A 20891-nucleotide genomic window follows, 5' to 3' on the forward strand; every position below is an offset into this window, starting at 1 on the left:
AAATCCTCTGCTGTTTTTTTTTTTTCCATTATTGTTTGTCCATAATGCAGGCCTCTCAGCAGATGTATAATCAGTGTAATGACTGTGGTTGGGCAGTAATGTGACTATAATGACTCTGACCTCTCCGGGGTGTCCTCCCGCTCTCGACCTTTCACATCCACTTCCTGACAAAATCACAACTTTGAATGAATAAATCATGAGGCGTTTTGTTTGTTAGCGGTTTCCTGCAGCACGCCGCCATTTTCCCAAAATGGACCGCATTAGCGTCGGCGCGCGCGTGCCGACCTCTCAGGTGTCGTCGCGGTGATTGCATTAACCACCTGATGGAAACGGTGTCAGCTGTTTTTGAGGGCGTGTTTGATTTGTCGAGCAGCGTGTGCCGGGATACTCGGCTTCTACACCTCTGCAGTGATCAGTGTTGGGACCAATTACTCACAAAACTAATAAGTTAGAATTACTAATTACTTCTGTAAAAAAGTAATTTTGATTACTACTCAGTTACAGCTGCAGAAGAGTAACTCAGTTACTGGGGAAAGTAATTTTTATGATTACTTTTTTTTCTTTTCTTAAATCCTCTTATTAATGCACATATTTTTGCGTTGCTGTTGCAGTGTGGACATTGCTGTCAAATTTCATCTATCATTGTCAGTGTTGGGCACGTTACTTTGAAAAAGTGATTCATTACAGTTTAAAGTAGTGATGCCAGCTTGTCCAGGTGGGGAATTGAACCCCCGGTTTTCTGTACGGCAGGTGGAGATACTATCTGCTCTGCCGTCGGGGAACACATATGTTTTTTGTAATTTGTGCTCATTCTCCATGCATGTTGATAAGTTACGAAAAACTGCAAAGTCCGACCGGTCTGAAAATTGACACACCGCTTTTTCTCCACAAGACGCACATTTTTTTTGAATAGGATAATAAAATAATAATAATAATAAGTATTAGTAGTAAGTAACGGCGCATTTTATTGTCAGTAACGGTAACGGCGTTGTAACGGGGGCAACAGTCATTTCTTTGATTACTCGTTACTGATAAAAGTAACGCCGTTAGTGACGCTGTTTCTTTGTAACGCCGTTACTCCCATCACTGGCAGTGATGTGCTAGAAAGGTTTTACTGTGTGTTTGTCTGTGTGAAGATGTAAACATCATTATAATATGTGTTAAATATTACATCACATGCATATATATATATATATATATATTGTATGCATATTGCAGGCGTGCTTCTGTTTGCTGTTCCTTCTGTTGCATACTTTACACCGGTCTCGTTCTTTCACATGCATGGATTTCTTGTTTTTTCAGTGTAGAGGACTGACACCAGCTTTCTTTTCTCCTGTCTCCTTCTCTTTCTCCTCCTCTTCTCTTCTCTCTCTCTCTCTGTCTTGCTGCAGGTGTGCATCGTGCAGAAGAGGGACACCGAGAAGATGTACGCCATGAAGTACATGAACAAGCAGCAGTGCATAGAGAGAGATGAGGTCCGAAACGTCTTTAGAGAGCTTGAGATCCTACAGGAAATTGAACATGTTTTTTTAGTAAATCTCTGGTGACTATCCTCGTTTTTACACCATTTCTATGTGGCCTGCGCCGTGTTGCTCGCCTGCTTTGTCTTGTGTGCGCGTTTTGGTTTATTCACTGCGAGAGCCGCTCACAGGGGAGATGCATGGTCGCCGCCTCAACTCTAAAATCTGTCGCAGCCAGAAAACAGATAAACTTGCACGGCGTATTAAATTCCTGATATTGCATCGACTCCGCTGGCTTATATTTTCCTCATTTTGAGTTGCGTTAAAAAGTTCGGTTAGTCCGATTAAGGCTTGGAAAACACATTTTCCCCCTCCAAGAAAGCGACAGCCATTAAGTTGAGAAACCGTTTACACCGGAGAGATATTTTGAGATATTCATTCTGAACTGCAAGCCACATGCAGCACACATTTGATAATTACTGTGGTTTGAAAATGACCTCAGTCTTCCCTTGAGTCTGATATGTGGGTGAATGGAAGCCGCTTTCATTATTCAACGCTCATCTCCGAGCGGGACACGTTTCTAAATGTAATTGGGGACCTGGCATGGCATTCACGGCATATTACACCAAGCACTTTACTCCTCTGTAATTGGTAGAATGATATTGCACGTGCCCGTCTTCTCCGAGTAATTGCCACTGGAATATTTTGTTATTCATGCACACCCATGATAGATTGATTACAAGTAGATGGTAAGTAGATGAACCAAGACAAAGACGTGCACCTCCTTGGCAGCTTATGATAATAAGTCCTGGGCTCATTTCCTCACCAAGTTGTGGATGATTAAAGTTTTATCTACAGGATATTTTTTTAGCCTGCAAGAGAAGCCAGTCTGCTAGAGCAAACTGGGAGCATTTTAATGAGCGTATAGTAGTAGGTTTGTGTATTTTTTATCGTATAATTTCCCGCAGGAGTGCATGGCTGCCAGAGCCTTCTCTGCTCCAGTTTTGCGCGCGTTGCTTCTCGGCGTCGCTCTCTTGTTCTCTGCCCTGCATCCACCGCTACTTCAAATGCCCATTACCGACAAAGACGCTGAGCAGTATCAGTGCAGCTACGTGGGAATGAGAAGTTTCACACTTCACACCCCCTCTCTCTCTCTCTCTGCTCTCCAAGTCGGCTTCACGGGGATGCTCAGAAAATGGTCTCGCTGCATCACGAGGCTCGCACAGACACATGAAAGATCTCGCACCGGCTCCCCTCAGCAGCACCCCGGCTGTCCACCCCCCCCCCTGAACAGCATCGCTCCCTCCAGGCCTCTTCGCCGCTATTCTTTGACTGCTTCCCCCGAGCGGCGGCGGCGTCTCGCCCGGAGCTCGATTGCCCCTCTTGGAAAGCACGGGGAAGCTGTCAAATCTGCATGACAAATAAAGCATCATCGCGCGGGGAGCCGGGGCAAAGGCACATTTCCACAACAAGCTGTTTGCCGTCGCCGTCAGACTGACCGGATCGGGTGACAGAGAGAGAGAGACGGCTGGCAAACCAGTTGTGTGATGGCGTGTCTGGACGCAGCTGTTGCTGTCTGTCAACAGAGGAGGGGACAACACACTCGAGCCCCTTATCGCGCCGAAGCGAGGCAGATACAGCGCGCTGAGCAAAGTTTGTGCAGCACCGACAGACCCTGAGCCCGGGCAGCTGGCTCAATATTGTGTGATGTTGCGTCAGCCTGGCCCCGTGCAAAGCCACCAGAGAATGACTTTAAAAAAAAAAAAAAAGTTTCTTTAAAATAACTTTGCTCCAGCGTATCAATCATGGTAGCCTCATTGTGCAAGACCGAGGCCGACCAGGAATCCTTTTTGGGTCAGTTTCGTCCTCCCCTCCGCGAAGCCGGATCCGCACGGCGGCGAACTTCAGGATCTGAAGTCTGAACGCTCGCTCGGTTGCAAAAACAGATGATAACTCACAGGACGTTTTGATTTTCCCTTCTGCAGCTGAGGAGGGGAGAGCCGCGGCACGCCGAGACGTAAAGGAGATCAATTTATACGAGCCTGTTTTCTGCCCCAGTTCACTCAAGACACTTTGCGAGCATATGTGCATTGTTGTGCTTCTGCACCTGTACACACCGCATCGACTGTCTGCTTCATTTAACCGCCGGCAGAGACAGCATCTCAGCCCGCCAGTTAATGAGACAGGACTCTGATCGTATACCTTACTGTATAACAACCGGGAGCCTAATTGGTTGTGTGCGTGCCGATGGTGTTTAACTGAATCCCCTGTAGACCCGAGGCGTGCCAGGATCCATAGGCCCGTCAAAGAGAGCGTTAAGATTTCTGCCGCTTGGCATTTGGGCACGGCGGTACGTAATTAATGGATCTGAGATGGACCAGCTGGGGAATCTGGGAACTGCCTAGAAGCAAACAACAAAAAAGATGCAACTCATGAGAACCGCCAGCTTTGATAAAGCTTCATAAGAGTGTTTTTATTGATACGGTGCCAAGAAGGGGAGTGAGGCAGGAGTCAGGCAGAGTCAGAGAGAATGAGGGAGAACACGCCAAAACATCTGTCGGGAGAAAGTAATGATTCCTGCGATCAGAGAGGATGGAAAGTACAGGGGAGGGGCAGAAGATGCCGCCATGAAAGGATTTGACATTGATTAGCTTTGTCAAAAAAGAAAAAGCAGATGTGCAGATTAACAGGATTCGCCGTCTCTCACGTGCGCACGCTTTCTCTTTTGTTTTTAAAGCAGCGTCTCACTTTCATCGAGACGTCCTGAATTCTGCGGTTCCTTTGAAGGGTTTCCATCCGTCGCTTCAGAGGAAATTCATTAGGAGGAAACTGAGAAAACCCACTCTGAATCCCATCAGCTGGGCAAAAGGCTTCCTTTAAGCTGGGCGGATGTCAAGTCCGCAGCCCACGGTAATTGCCGCGACCGTTCCCTCGCTGGGTAGATATGATGTGTAGGAGTCGGGGGTACATTGAAATGGATTACCGTGGAGGAGGGAAATATTAACTATCATCTTCTGCGCGCGCCAAATCCACACAAATCCTCATAAGGATTTGCGACACATGAGAATGCGCTGACTTTCTCTTTCCCCTGGATGTGTCTGAAGCCCTAAGTGCAGGGGGTCACTTTCTCCCGAGCAGGAAGTGCTGCACCGGCTTATGCTCTGGTGAGTGTGGCGGGCAGTAACCACGGTAGGTAGCATTAGAGGCTGTAGCGGTGAAATTGATCCCCCTCGGCCTGCGGAGTGTATATCATTATAAAAGCGAGGTTTTGCCTTAAGCGTTACATCACAACAAATCAATCTCAAACAGCATCACGCATTCTCCCGCAGGGGCCCGGAGAGGCGGCGGTGGATCAGGACCAAATGGAAGGTGCCGCAGTGCCGGCGGAGTCCCGCAGAGCAGCGAGGGCGGCCGGGGGGTTGTTGCTACTTCTGCCGTCAAAGAGCGAGAGCATTACAGAAAAGTCCCCGGAGATCAGCTCAAAGCAGATTTTAAAGGTTGAAACACCAAAACAAGGGGGCGAGCCACCCGGAGGAGCTGCAGCGTGCTTCCCTTTCTTGTCCATCCCTTCATCGGAGAGTCATAAAGACAGTGAGAGTGAAAGAGAGAGATGGAGAGAGAGAGGAGTGGTGAGGATGGATGTGCCGTGTCCTCCTCAGCTTCCATTAGGGATATTGATTTCAGGCCCGAATGGAAAAAGGCCTTGGGAGACAGAGGAACAAATTAGCCCCTACACCTCAAGTCAGCAAACATAACAAGGCCTGTGTGGGACGGCGGCCTCAGATCATGTTCAGAAAAGATGAAATATTGGATAATTAGGGGACGGGGTGCAGTGTTTGAGTCCTTACCAGGCCAAGACTTCACACCAAGTACATTTCTTGCATGTACACTAATATGCACACTTATATGAATGCTTAAAAAAATCAGGTTTTTTTTTAAGTGCTTCTTTGTCCAGCACCTTGAAACTAAATTCTTGGGACACAGACGATCCAGTGCTGTTAATCACACGCATTCACGCCAGATAATGAGCGATGGGGAGGTGCGCATTTTCCAGATATTTTCCTCTTCAAGCCTCCAAAGATCTATGTTTGTCTTTTAAACCCAAGTCGTGGTGTAATTGCATTTTTCATCACAAGGCTTGACATACTATCCTTACAGTTTGCGTTCCTTCTGCCGGCCGGTTGGCGTCAGGAAGATCGCCGGAGCAGAATTTCCTGAAAAGCAGCGCCGCTCCGGTTCTCTCTCAACCGCATTGCTGAAACATTTCTAGAACAGAGTGAAAGTTGTTTTTTTTTTTGGCAATGAACTTATGGCACCGTGGGACTTAAAAACTTTCCAGAAACTTCTCGGCACACCGACTTGAATTTTTTTTTTTGGAGGACACGACTTTCGGAGTGCACCTTGTGAAAGCAGGCCAGTGGAGGTGGGGTTTTCTCCGAGCTCCCAGCCGAAGCTCGGCGAGGGAGGAGGCAGCGCACTGTTGGAGAAATCCTCAGAGGAGGCCCGTGTCTTGTGATCGAGTCATGCAGCCAATTCCAGCAAGCCCATCTCTCTCTCTCTCTCTCATTCTCTCTCTCTGTCTTTGCCTCTTTCTCCTCAAAACTCGTCTCCTCCTCTTCCTCGCTGCCCTCCACTTCTCCATCTCCCCCTCTCCTCTACGCCTCCCTGGGCTCATTTGTCATTGTGGCCTGATTATTTCAGCCTGTTCCTTGTACTCTTTCCAGCCGGCTAACCTTCCTCTGTCGGTCCTGTGACTGTCCCGGCCTGGTCCGGCCCTGGCCCCTCCACGTGGCCTCCCCCCTGGCTTTGGGCTGTAAAAGACCTAAAAACACCGCCAGGCATTCGTTCACACCCAGGTTTTTGACCCGCAGCTCGCCTGGGCCTTTGATAAAGCAGATCTTATGGTCATTTTTATACAGCAAAGGGCAAGCAGGTTGTTGGGAAAATATTATTTCGTCCAATTCCATGGCCGGTTTTCCTTGTTTTCCGAGAAGTGCTGTCAACATCACCAGTTTGAGGCTTGTTAATAACCCATCAGATTTCATCTCCTCTCCCTCTCACATCTCTCCTGTCTGTCCACAGTGTTTACTATCCCGGTGAAGCAGAGACGCCGAACAAAATCCTCTTTCGCTGTCACTCGCGTTGCTTGTATTTTACCAACCGTTGCTCCCGTCCACTTTTTGACAGCAGATGGATCCTTTATCTGTTCTTTAAAAATGTCAGACAGATTCGTGTTGGTCGCTCTGAGCCCCCACATCATCTTGTAACTGTGAGTTGTATTTATTTGGGAGAAAAGCGTTCCCCAAAAACTAGCTCTGTCTGCTTCCATTCTGTCCCCTGTCCTTGGCAAGAGTTTTAAAGGTGACAAGTCTTGTCAGCGCCGGAGCTTTTATATGCTCCAGTTGTTGGCCCGTATCTGACATCTCCTTGTCAGCCCGGCGAAAGCGAGGTAGGAAGTGACAGCAAGACCGAGACACTCCGGTCTCTCATGGGGACGCGGGGAGTTCAGCGGCTGGCTGGGGAAGGCCAGTTTTCGGAGCAGTGAGATAACAACTACTGCCCCAGAAGAAGCTCACCTGTCAGCTGGATACCGGGAATCAGTCAGTGACAACGAGGTGATAAAAAGGTGACAGAAAGGGAACCTTGCCAATAGCCAGCAACGTCCCGGGGCCGGCCATCTGCTGAGGCCGCTCTGTGTTTTTCTAGCGAGGCTTGTCACTCGAGGGTCGGGTCAGGGTGGTTTGCTCGGGGTGACGGAGGTGGCTCTACTGTCGGTTCCTATTGAGTCCCCGCCACGGGTCCGTCCTGCCGCATCAGCCGGCAGGGCATCTGATGAGACGGAGGGAGGGAAGGTGCTGGTGTTGTTCGATGAAATCTTGACAATGCAGTTCAAAATGTAAAACTGAACCTCATTTCGACCTCATCATAGTTGAATATTACAGTGTTTTGGGCTCAGTGACTTGCAAATAAGTTGTCACCTCTACATGCATTTTGTTAGTCGCCACACACACACACACACACAGGCATCTGATTTCTGCTGTGTAAACTAGAAAGCCGGTGTCCACGATTTGGGTTAGGGATTAAGAGAAATTCAGTTGACACAGGTAGATTTCTGCTGGAGAAACCTTGATCAGAAAGATTTTTACGTACCCGCATGTGCCGAAAAAGAGAACGGATAAGGAACCTGACAAGATAAATACAATAAACAAACTGCACAACACCCAGGAAAGTAAAAACCTTCTGTTGTACAGGGTCATGAAGAATGCATAATAATTCACTGTCATTATTACCTCTAATGAAAATATAAGGAAACAAAAAACGTCCGTCTGCTTTGAGCCCCTACAACAGCGGTGCAGAGCTCATCGAAATCCCAGATTATTGGGGGAGTGCATGGATATGAGGGTTATGAGTAATCACAGTGAGGTAACACACTTAACCCTCCTATTATGTTTGGGGTCAATTTAACCCCATTCAATGTTTAACGTCTCTAAATAAATGATTAACATCATTTTTTTTTTTTTGCTTCATATTTAATGAGTTTTCCTAATATAATGGGCACTACCGGGTAAAGATGAAATTCACATGATGATATGTTTTCAATGTCCTGTACACACTTTGTAACGCATCGGTTATAAATAACAAAAATCTGTATTTATAAATGATATAAAGCCATTAAAACACCAAAGATTAATATTTCTTTCCTATTTTAGGTCAATCAGTGAGATTTTATGGTGATTTGCATATTTTTCCATAGTGGCTTAATAGGAATACTGGATGTATAAGTGGGGCTGGGGGGAGTTATGTTTTATTTAAAGGGCTATTTAGGTCGTTAACAAAGAAACATAAAGTACCTGACACATAAACTTTGGTAACAATTTTAGTTATAATAATTTTATGGAGGTTTAAACTGCTGGGGTCAAATTGACCCCAAACATAAAAGATGGTTGTAAATTTGAACACAACAGGCGGGTCAAATGCATGACCTGATTTCCTGTTATAACCCGTTTCTTGTGTGCATGTGAACGGAGCAGGTACGGGTTTTAATCAGGGATCTGTTCACCCTTGACTGAGCACAGCACAGATTACAGGTGTGCACGGGGTCACCTGTTCACTCAGACCACCTCAGGTTATGTTCAGGGACATTGAGCCACAGAGTATTTGTTGTGTGAATGCTAACGCGTCCCCACTACTGCTGGAAGCCCGCCTAGTCGCTTTGTGGAAGGAAGGAGCGCTTGATTTAGTGGAAAGTTGGCAGTGAAATACAAATCTGAATGGAGTTTTTTTTATTATTATTATTATTTTATTTTGCAGTGAGATTGTGGTGTCTTGTTCAGGTACTCCCAATGACAGAGTATCTGGGCATAACTGCTTTGTGAATAGGCTGGAGATAAAGAATAAGATACTGCAGATGGGGAACACTGGGAAGACGGTGAAAGCGTGTAATATAAAACTGAGGAGAGAGAAATGACAGGAGGGAGCTGGAGGACGGTGCACAGGAGGCAAAGAGGTAAAAGAAGCAATCTGGACGCGTCTGAGGCCAATCACAAGTCACCTGAGACGCATTTGAGGCCAAGCAGCGATCTGGGGACGGAGCGTAAATATTGCGTCTTTGCCATCTTGGAGTGAGATTTGATCCTGAGCGCTCACAGGCCTTCTTTCTGCGGAGTGCGCTCTCTCTTCGCCAGGCGTCTCTTCACCCGAGAGTCCGGGGCCATTTCATCAATTAATCTGTGTGTTCTTTCGGGAGATGGGAAAGACCCAAAAGCGCCGTGAATGGGTTTTCGCTCCGTGGCAGACTGCAGGAGAGATGGAGTGATTTTTTTTTTTTTTTGCTCGGCACCAAACACGGGGCCCCATTTCTCACTTATAGAAAGACAGGAAATTGCACCTGAAGAGGGCCAATCCCGACGTCCCCCCGAGTGTTCGAGGCTGAGAGTGGAGACACAGAGAAACCCGCCGCAATGAGAAGAAGTAATAACGCCGCGGCATCAGAACTTTAATGGGAAAATAAAGGACTGGCTCAGTAACAGCCGTATTAAACCGGGTTTGACAGAGGAACTCACAAGGGGGTCAGTGTGTTTTGTGCTTTTGCGAATTGAGAGCATCGCGGCTGCACGGGAGGCCTATTAAGAGACAATTCTGGCTTTATTATCGCTCTGAGATGAGATATTAGACTCCATTGTGCAAGAATTGTCTGCGCACCCATGTGGCTTGATGTTTTGTTCGCCGCGTCCCGGGTAGAAATCGCGGCGTGTTACAAATCCCCACCCAGATCATTAAGAGGCTGTGTTTTAATTCGATTTGCATGATTAGTAACGCTGACTGACAAGAATCTTTGAGCGGACCACGAGCAATCATCAATTAATGAACATCCAGCGAAGATGGGCTCTTTCCAAGCTTTAATTTGGCAATCGCTTCCATTCCTTTTTTTTTTTTTTTTTTTTTTCCCATTCCTTCAAACAAGTGGCATGTTATCGGGATAATGACGGGTGTTTATCCATCACTGTGCGCTGTGCCTGTTTGGACGCTGCCAGGAAGTGCTTGCTCACTCACACACACACACACACGCTGACACCTGCATGCATCAGCACATGCATGAACACACACCATTAATGATTCTGATTTTTATTATTATTATTATTATTTTTAATGGTAAATTTTCACTTTTTTTGTCAACCAGCCACTCAAAACCTCACGTCCCATGCATGCATTCAGTGTCTTGCTCAACGGCACGTTCTCAGGAGGGGGCGGGGTTCGAACCAGGGACGACCCGCTCTGCCTCCTGATGCCGTGCCGAGCCGAATGTTGCGTTCGTGGCACAGCGAGGTGCATGTTTCTAGCATGTTTTCATGTGGCTGTGTGTGATTATGGCCTGAGCTGTGTTTGTCCTTGTGTGGGATTATATCAACACGCCTTTGTGTGCACATGTGTTCAAACTGTTTGCTTTGTGCACTGTATAGCTGTATGTGCACGCTGAGTCTTCGCCTCTTGTTTGTGCAGCATGTGTGCAGCCTGTGTCTGTCCCCCCCCCCCTTTCCAAACTGGAATGTGACTGAGCCCTGTGACCCTGTCCCCCCCCACCCCTCTCTCTCCCCCCGCCCCCTTCACCCGGCCGCCCGTCCCAGGTACTCGTTCCAGGACGAGGAGGACATGTTCATGGTGGTGGACCTCCTGCTGGGGGGGGACCTGCGCTACCACCTCCAGCAGAGCGTCCAGTTCAACGAGGACGCCGTCAAACTCTACCTCTGTGAGATGACCTTGGCGCTGGACTACCTGCAGAGCCAGCACATCATCCACAGGTACGCGTTTTGATTTAAAAACTCATTTTCCTAGGAGGGGGCGTCTTTTCGGCTGAATTCGGCTGCACCTTGGTATTTACGGGTCGACCAGCGGCGCTCGGTGTGGGGCTCCAGGGGCTCGACAGCACATTTTCCTCAAATTTAATTTACCAGAAATTGTATTAAAACCCTCAGGGTCTCCTTGAGGGAGTCAAAAATGGGCAACAACGTACTGTCACTATTATTTTACTGCTTAAAAATTAGGACAATGACAATACGCGTAAGAATTGCAGGTTTCACTCTCCACCCTGTTGTTCTCACCTCACCTCCAGTGCATGCACTTACAGTATTGTGAGCACAGTCAGAGCTTAGAAACTCCTCTTAGAGGTAACGTGACTCTGCCGGTCCGTTGCACCAACATCAAACAAAGACGAGTAGAAACTAAAATTAATTTGCTCTTAGGAAAAAGGAGATATGAATAGTAACCGTCAGAAACAATATTATGAAATTATTCCTACTGTAAAGCTCAGTCGCAACATGAGAGGAATCCAAAGATACAGTGTGCACAGTAACTAACAGTCTTATTAAATTGACTTTTTCATATGGAAACTGTGCTGTGGCCAATTATACACTTTAACACAAAATCAACAAATGAGCAAGATAGATAGATAGATAGATGGATAGATAGATATACTTTATTGATCCCAACCAGGGAAATTCTGGTGTTCCAGCAGCAACAGTAGAAACATATATAAAGTTAAATAAAATAGAATAAAGGCTTAATATTTACAATAAAGACTATAAAGACTAAAAACTAAAAATATACAATAAGGGCTAACCTAAGAAAAAGAAAAAGAGATGTGAGATGTGAAATATACAGATGAAAAGAGATATGAAATGTGCTGTCACGTCGGTGTTTCCTGGGAGAAAGTCTTATCAGATGGCGGCCGGTGGTTTAACGCGTGTCTCTCTGGGAGTCGAGGACGTGAAAATATTTGAGAATACCTGCTGCAGCCTGTGAATCAGACCACACTTGTGAATCATTGTGTCGGGTGAATCAGCGCATATGGAAAGGACTTGGCATCTCGGCTGAGGGTATGAATGAGGCTCTGCAGCTCGTTCAGGGGTGTGAATGAGCCTGAACGCTGTATGTATAATATTGTTGTCGGGTCGGAGTGACCCCCGCAGCCACCGCCGTAGTAACGGATGCTACTCATAATCCCATCTGCGTCATCGCCACGGTAATTGAATGAAATGGATGCCGTTGTGGATAAACACAGGCCGGGCGGGTGCGTGTTGAATGCAGGTAAACAGATGAGCACTGATACCAGCCTGGTTTTATGTGTGTTCGGACACAAAGCTTATTGTTTGACTCTGGTGACAACGCCATGCGTCACCATAGGCCGGCTGAAAAAAATGCAATAAAATGCAAATTAGATTTTTAGGTTTAGTTAACTAAAGATAGAAAATGCACATCTTGAAAGCTAATCTGCCAGCAAGGAGGGAGGATGTTGTACCAGGTTTGTTTTCCTTCAGACATCGCTGTCCTTGTGATGCAAAAAAAACAAAAAAAACAAATGCATTGTATCTGAAAAACCCAGCAGTGATTCTTCATCAGCGAGATCTGATGTGTGTCGGCAGAAAGCAGCTGAATCGTGATTTTGGAATAGCCTCACCTCGTCTGTAGTATTTTCATCAGACCGTTTGCTCTTTCAGAGTATTCCAGTTGCACAGTCTTTGTAGGGAATCAGTTGGTATAGCATCTTATATGAGAGCTTTATAACAGGAGGCTGAATTAGCCCAAGGTACCATCTGGGTTTGAATCTGTCCTGGGACCTTTGTCTTTACATATTCCAAGTAAAATACCAAAAACAAGAAAACAAATCTTGACGTATGGGCATATAAAGAGCTCATTTCTAAAGCTGTACATCCATTTTTGGGCATCGTTTTTACCTGAAGTTCATCATTCAGTATTTCTAAAATACATAGTACAGACCACAGCTCATGAGAGAGCTTGGTGAACCACTAAAATCACTAAAATGACAAGTTTTTCTTTACAAACTGATAAAACTGTGAATTGAATTGAATGAATTGAATTGAATTTTTATTTAAGTGTCGTGCACTCAAGGTGCCCAACCCACATGGGCTAAACATGACTAAACATGGCTAAACAAGACACTAAACATGACAAACAGCATTGCATACTGAGTAAACAGATAAATAAAACAACAACAGATAAACAAAAATAAAGAAAAACATACATACACTTATACCTGCACATATGGACTACATACTGTATATATTACCAAATTCAAATCAAATGTACAGCACATTTTTTCTCTTTTCCCATGCTTTAGAAATAAAGTTAGTTGTATGAAAAACTATTCTGAAACATAATTCAAGTTTTTTATAATCATCCAGGTAAAAGAAACCATTGAATAACACATAATACTGTGATTGAGATAAGCAGTTTCCAGTTGAATTCTTGTCAGTTATGTGCATTTTTTTCATGTTTCATAGGAATAATTCATTTTTAAAAATTGTTTTTTTTTATAATCTTATTGATGTTAGTTCAAAAAATCACTAAAACATAGAGAGACATGATGCAGTTATGATGAATATGGATGTAATTTGCCCGTCACACAGACTCATCTGTAATGTTACATCCCTATGCAACATAATTAGGGTTCTAATATTATATTCCATGGAAATAATTATTGAGTGCAGATTTGAAGCTGGAATCTGTAATGTCTTTCGATTCATAGACCGTCGATGGTGTCTCGAATTTTTTTTTTTCTGGTCCCTCCCACCGGCCAAACACATCACAATGATGTCCACGTGGAGGGTGGAGTTTAGTGAAACTGGGAAACGGGCGCATGTTGAACGGATCGATGGGCTCGCTGAGCTGCAGCTGTCCTCGCTGACAGAGCCAGGAGAGTCAGTTCAAAGCAGAGCTCGTTCACTCTAAAGCAGATGGACCAGGTGTGATTTCAGCCACACACACAGACACAGACAGGTGAGCTAGTGCCACCAAATAAATCAAGAAAAACTAAGGAAAATGTGAACCTGCTGTCACATTGGAAGTATTTACACGACCCAGTGCTATTTTACGTTCAAATTTCAACACTTAAATAAACTACAGTGGTGGAAAAAAGTTTTTCGGACACCCTTAAAATTTATAGAACTCACAATCTCAATATTATCATGAAATATTTGTTGGAAAAATCTTTTTTGTGTTTCAAAAAAGGTGTGGCTGCATTAGACAGATACAAACAAATACAAATTATATTTTTTTTGTTTATTGTTTACAAGAAAAACTAACAAAACTAAATTCTTGACAGTTGAATCTTTATCTTCAGGCGTGTTTCCTGCGTTAGGTTCCTTGTTTTAGCCATTTTTGTCTCTGAAGAACTCTCAAATGTGCTGCTTTATATGGACACCAAGCTTGGCCACAAAAATTGTGTCTTTTAATAAAAAGAACGACCTTCATCACTGGTACCAAAATGACCCAATACTCCAAATTCCTTATGTATTTTTATGGAACCAATCAATTTTAAGTTTTTAATGGCTTTTTTAGGATTTGTTTTGGCTGTGACTGTACTAAAAGAAATTGCACTTGAAGACCTAAGAGTGATTCTTAATGCAATATTTCACAAAGGCATGGGGTGTCCGAAAACTTTTTTTCCACCACTGTACTCTTACTCATAGTACCTGGTCGGTCAGTGATGTTTTTATCCTTCTAGACACGAGATTCTCCACATTTCTGCTGTGGTTTGCAGACGTGCTGTGGATGGTTACAGATTACCAACACATTTGTCAGCGATGACGCCCTCTGGTTCTCATCTGCAGACCAAACTCTTTTCACGAGGATGATTTACACCCAATAAAATCTTTCTGACACCGAAGACGACGGCGGTTCAGTCGAGGTCTCCTGAAGACAGTGCAGGCATGTGTCAGCTGTGGGACCAATTGTTTTTAGTCCGACTTCAATACAGCACATCAGATCAGATGGAGACTGATGGATGTGAGTCCATGTAAGACTTTAAATGCGGGTCCCTCGTCCCGAGCCAGCCCATTTACGTTTATTTTCCACCCAAAATACGGTAAATGCGTCAGTGTCAGGCCATTACATCATTACATTTTGTTTTCATCAAAAAACTGTTAAACCTTGTATCCTCATCCTGTGTCTTCGTCTGCTCCTAAGAGTTCAAAGCGTTTCCTCCGCACGGCAAAACTCTCCGAGGACCGTCCTAAATTGCGTCATTTGCTTTTAGCAGCCAAAGGGCGTCTTCATGGCAGCCACATGCTAATAAAGGTCTCCGTCTCCGCTTCGCAGGCGCGTTCTCGGCGACTTACAAATGTAATGATTTTCTCTCTCGCCGGGGCCGGGGCTCCAAGCACCGAAATGAATTCTGGTAAAAGCAGAGTGCCTGCTCGTTTTAACCTTGCCGTACATCATGACATGTGGGCAAATGCATTATCTCCCTTTGGGCTCCAGGGGGAATGGTGCAATAATCTTTTTCCTTTGTGTAAGCAGTCTTAGTTTATCAGGCCCGCAAAGTCACAGCGCCTCAATCTAACCGGCTTCATTTGCAGCTCTCGCAAGGTGACTCAAAACTTCTCTCAAATATTATGCTATATATTTTTTTCCTCCTCTTTTTAACGCCCATCATCAACTCTTCCCCGTTGACTCCTGTCACCCGTCTCCCCCGTGACCTCATCGCAGCGGGTCAGGCTCACGTGCTGTGGCGTGCACCGTCCCTTTTCCGGCTCCCCGGAGATTGATGGACCGTCGTGGGGTAGAAATGATTCATCATCGGCCTGTGCTCATCTGTTTTTCGGCTCCCCAGGCAAGCAGAGAGAGAGAGAGAGATGGAGAGAGAGAGAGAGAGAGAGGGAGCCTTCCATTATTTTACCAACGTGACGCTCGATGGCCACAGGGGCTGCACTCGATGTGTGTTGCCGTGATGCGATGTCTGGGGGAGTCAGGGTTCATTATTTTGTATTTTTCCACGGAAAGTGCGGCGTCCACTTTCGGCCTCCTCTCTAGCATGTCTGAGGCATATTAACGCCGATGAGACTTGAGGGGGGGAAATGATACAGATGTGTGACTGCATGTCGTATCCGAGCAATCATGACTATTATTCCACCGGGACCGAAGCCGGTGCCAAATTGCGAGCTGCTCTGAGCGTTTCCAATGCAAAAACACCGGGAATCAGCGGGGGAAATCAGCTTCGGCCACAAAATAATGCTCTGAAATTAAGCACAGCAGAAACTAGGTGACTTTAGGGAGTCATATCAAGAAATATCATCATCTATACTGCTCAAAATGCCATTTTTTAAAAAAACAACCAGCAGCGGTGATAAAAAAGATCGCTTAATTTGTGAAGTGAACAGTAAATTGATGGCGCTTTACAGGCAATATGGTGCCGACAGGTTTCCAAAAAGTTGGAAAAGTTCGCAAAGGAAATCAAAGGCGCACCAGGACTTTATTCAAACGTATTTATTCAAAATTGCGAGCTGTTCTGAGCGTTTCCAAAGCAAAAACACTGGGAATCAGCGGGGGAAATCAGCGTCAGCCCAAAAAAATGCTCTGAAATTAAGCACAGCAGAAACTAGGTGACTTTAGGGAGTCATATCAAGGAATATCATCATCTATACTGCTCAAAATGCCATTTAAAAAAAAAACAAAAAACAACAACAACCAGCAGCGGTGATAAAAAAGATCGCTTAATTTGTGAAGTGAACAGTAAATTGACGGTTCTTTAAAGACACCAGCGCTTTACAGGCAATATGGTGCCGACAGGTTTCCAAAAAGTTGGAAAAGTTCACAAAGGAAATCGAAGGCGCACCAGGACTTTATTCAAACTTATTTATTCAAAATTGCGAGCTGTTCTGAGCGTTTCCAAAGCAAAAACACCGGGAATCAGTGGGGGAAATCAGCTTCGGCCACAAAAAAAATGCTCTGAAATTAAGCACAGCAGAAACTAGGTGACTTTAGGGAGTCATATCAAGAAATATCATCTATACAGCTCAAAATGCCATTTTAAAAAAAAAAAAACAACCAGCAGCGGTGACAAAAAAAGATTGCTTCATTTGTGAAGTGATTCCCAAAACAGTAAATTGACGGTTCTTTAAAGACACCAGCGCTTTACGGGCAGTATGGTGCCGACGGGTTTTCAAAAAGTTGGAAAAGTTCACAAAGGAAATCAAAGGCGCACCAGGACTTTATTCAAACTGTGGACCAAATAATAAGCAGGTTGGAAAAATATGAAAAAAAAAAACAAATACAGGGAGGAAGAAAAGACAACCCGTTCTGCTTGGAGGAGTCCCTGGAGGATGCCCACATCTGTAATCGTGACGTCGCCTCCGAGCCTGTGGAGAAAAAAAAAAAAAAAAAAAACACTGACACTGAAAAAGCCGCGTATTTCACACAGCCTTTTCATTTCTTTAACCTTTATTTTGAAGTTCGGTTTAACTAGACTGGACCATGAAGGCAGCGTTTAGGAGAAACACAGCAAGAGAGTGTCAATAAGCAAAAGCGAGTATTTGAAGGAGTTTTTTTGCTTTTCTTTGCCGCCCGGGGAGTCGTGCTGATCCCCCGCGGGCCGCAGGGTTTTACCCAGAAAGCACCTGGGCGTCCCTCCGTCTGTTTGTGTTGCTTTACATGTCTAAAGATAGCCCTCATGTGTGTTCCTGTAATTGTGACCATCCATCTCTCTCAACAAGGGCGGACTCACTATCTGCAGCTTTTTGTTGAAATATGCTGAGCGCAGCGGTACGAGTGCGTGTGTGTGTGTGTGTGTGTGTGTGTGTGTGTGTGTGCGTGTGCAGTACAGTAAGTGGAAGAGCTCGCTCCCCACAGACTACAGATTTAACACCACAGATGGCCCAAAAATTGTTTGAACCTGATTCCAAACCTCAATTTAGTCAACAGCGCTTCCTTAAAACAACAGTGCACTGTGTGTGTGTGTGTGTGTGTGTGTGTGTGTGTGTGTGTGTGTAATTGTGTACAGAAATATCCATGTGGTATTCTGTTCACAGAATTCACAGACGCACACACAGATGTAGGCATACATGGAGATTTTGTGTGCGTGCATGCATGCGTGTGTGTGTGTGTGTGTGTGTGTGTGTGTGGGTGTATGTATGTCATCCAATACATATACTGTAGACGTGTGTGTATGTGCAGATTGTGTCTGTGTCTGTATGTGTGTCTGTCTGTGTGTGCATGTGTGCGTCATCCTATACATATAGACGCATCTGTGTACATGTAGATGGTGTGTGTGTGTGTGTGTGTGTGTGTGTGTGTGTTCCTCTACATATCCACATACATATGGGCAAATTTGCATATGTGAAAACTGTGTGTGTGTGTGTGTGTCACAGTAAATACACACATGCATAGATATAACATGCACGTGGTGAGATGCACGTGTTTCTGTGTGTGTGTGTGTGTGTGTGTGTGTGTGTGTGTGTGTGTGTGTGTGTGTGTGTGTGTGTGTGCCTCCTTCACTAAACAATAGTAATAATGAGGTCTTTTCTTTCTTATCTGGTTGATAAATGAGCTCATTATGGTGGAAATATCAAACCCGCTCCGTTTCTCATTGTGTTCTGGTGTTGTTGTTGTTGTTGTTTGTTTGTTTGTTTGTTGTTTTCCTCTCTCCTTGGTGTCAGCTCTTACGTCTCTGACACAGTTGTGTGTGTGTGTGTGTGTGCGCTCGGAGCCGTAATCCGGTCCGTCTCTGGCTCTGCAGTTTAGTTCCACCCTGTGAGTTTTTGACAGCAGAATACTATACAATTATTTTGTTGCACCAACGGAGGGAAGAAGGGTCTCCGGTCGCCTAGCAACAGTCGGCTGCCACCATGCCCAAGGAGGTAAAATTAGTCCAATGAGAGGAGGAGAAGTGAAAGAGAGTCCCTCAAGAACGAGGCCCTCTCTCCTCCGCGGCTGACGGCGTTCCAACTCCTCCTGCTTTTCTCTGTCTCCTTTCCTCCCCTCTTCTCTCCTTTCCTCCCCTCTTCTCTCCTTTCCTCCCCTCTTATCTCCTTTCCTCCCCTCTTATCTCCTTTCCTCTCCTCTTCTCCTTTCCTCTCCTCCTTTCTCCACTTCTCTCTTCTTCTCTCCTCCTCTCTCCTCTCCTCTTCTCCTCTCTCCTCTCCTCTTCTCTCCTTTCCTCTCTCTCCTTTCTCCTCCTTTTTCCTCTTCCTTTCTCCTCATCTTTTCTCTCCTCCTCTTCTCTCCTCTCCTCTCCTCTTCTCTCCTCTTCTCTCCTTTCCTTTCCTCCCCTCTTATCTCCTTTCCTCTCCTCTTATCTCCTTTCCTCTCCTCCTTTCTCCACTTCTCTCTCTCTCCTCCTCTCTCCTCTCCTCTTCTCCTCTCTCTCTCCTCTTTTCTCCTTTCCTCTCCTCCTTTCTCCTCCTTTTCCTCTTCCTTTCTCCTCATCTTTTCTCTCCTCCTCTTCTCTCCTCTCCTCTCCTCTTCTCTCCTCTTCTCTCCTTTCCTTTCCTCCCCTCTTATCTCCTTTCTTCCCCTCTCATCTCCTTTCTTCTCCTCCTTTCTCCACTTCTCTCTTCTTCTCTCCTCCTCTCTCCTCTTCTCTCCTCTTCTTCCTCTCCTTCTCTCCTTTCCTTTCCTCTTCTCTCCTCCTCTCTCCTCCTTTCTCCTCTTCTCTCCTTTCCTCTCCTCCTTTCTCCTCCTTTCTCCTCATATTTTCTCTCCTCCTCTTCTCTCCTCTTCTATTCTCTTCTCTTCTCTTGTCTTCTTCTCTCCTCTTCTCTCCTTTCCTTTCCTCTTCTCTCCTCCTCTCTCCTCCTTTCTCCTCTTCTCTCCTCTTCTCTTCTCTCCCCCTCTCTTCTCTCCTCTCCTCCTCTCTGCTCTTCTCTTCTGTCCTCTCATCTCCTCTTCTCTCCTCTTCTCTCCTCCTCTCTTCTCTCCTCTCCTCCTCTCTGCTCTTCTCTCCTCTTCTCTTCTTTCATTCCCTATTTCCCTATCTCCTCTCTTATTTCATCCTTTCCGTCTTTCTCCCCTCGTTTTATCCTCCTCACTGCTGAGGTTTAACAAGTCATTTATTCTCATCTTCAGTCTTAAAATCTCGTTTTGCTGGTGGGATGAGTTAATCCCACTTGTTTCTGTTGCTAATCCCACTTGTTTCCAGATGTTTCTTGGATCAAGCCTCATTTTTTTGATATGATATTGGGCTGATCTGCCTTGTTCCAACATATTTATAATTGTTCCCAGAAAAAAAAAAAATCCCCAAACAAGTGGGATTATATTCTTGCCACTGGGAGGTTTTATCACTTGCTTTATGACTGAAGTCTCGTTCAGATGGAGATTATTTATTTTCGCAGCGTCTCTGTCAAACAGCGTCTTCACATGCAGCTTCCAGTCGTTTTTTTTTTTTTTTTGCTGCAAAATGAACAAAACGCTCGACATCAATCCCTGCTGGTTTTTGACTGATGAGGCTCGGTTAGCGCCGTCTTAGCGTCGCGGTGCGGCGGCGGCGAACACACACACACACACACACACACACACACACACACGTGCGTCCTGTGGGGCGTGTAGACGCTCTCTGTGGACTGCATGTATTTTTCACACCAGCGTGACATGCTGCATAATTAAATAAGCTGTGTGGGCTCTGTTAATTGCCTGTGGAGGGCTTAGAGGGGCTGCGCTATCTGGAAAATGTCAAGATGTGTGTGTGTGTGTGTGTGTTTGTGCATGTGTGTGTGTGTCTGCTGTATGGGTGCCCAGTGTAATAAGCATGTGCGGACAAACCTGCGAGAGTCTCCATGGGATTAGTAATCGCTGTGTTCTCATACACTCTGGCAACGGCTGAGGTGTAGGGAGTGAGAATGAGAAGTCTCTCTCTCTCTCAGACTCACACACACACACACACACACACACACACACACACACACACACACACACTGTCTGAAACATGTTGTACCAACACATGTAAGTCACACATCCATCAACCTTCAAACACCTCCCACAGACTCTCACATGCGCACACACACACAGACACACACACACACACACACACACACTGTACTGTATGTTCTCCTGAAGCTCACTGGAGCCCAGAGACTCACAGATGCGCTCATGTGTGCTCAAGTGGAGTTGCGGCTGAGGGTTGCAGGTACATGTCCAGGTTTT

General features: G+C 45.5%; 1 protein-coding gene across 2 annotated transcripts in view; it reads left to right on the top strand.

Moving 5' to 3' along the window:
• The window catches only part of stk32c (serine/threonine kinase 32C), an 83517-nt gene that overhangs the window by 43025 nt on the left and 19601 nt on the right, over positions 1 to 20891 (top strand). For both annotated transcript variants that reach the window (XM_030071395.1, XM_030071396.1), the window contains exons 3-4: positions 1392 to 1543; positions 10586 to 10759. In XM_030071395.1, the coding sequence (XP_029927255.1) occupies positions 1392 to 1543; positions 10586 to 10759 (326 nt within the window). The remainder of the gene's footprint in view (positions 1 to 1391; positions 1544 to 10585; positions 10760 to 20891) is intronic.

Source organism: Myripristis murdjan, chromosome 15 (genome assembly GCF_902150065.1).
Source record: "Myripristis murdjan chromosome 15, fMyrMur1.1, whole genome shotgun sequence".
In the NCBI taxonomy this organism is placed as follows: Eukaryota; Metazoa; Chordata; class Actinopteri; order Holocentriformes; family Holocentridae; genus Myripristis; species Myripristis murdjan.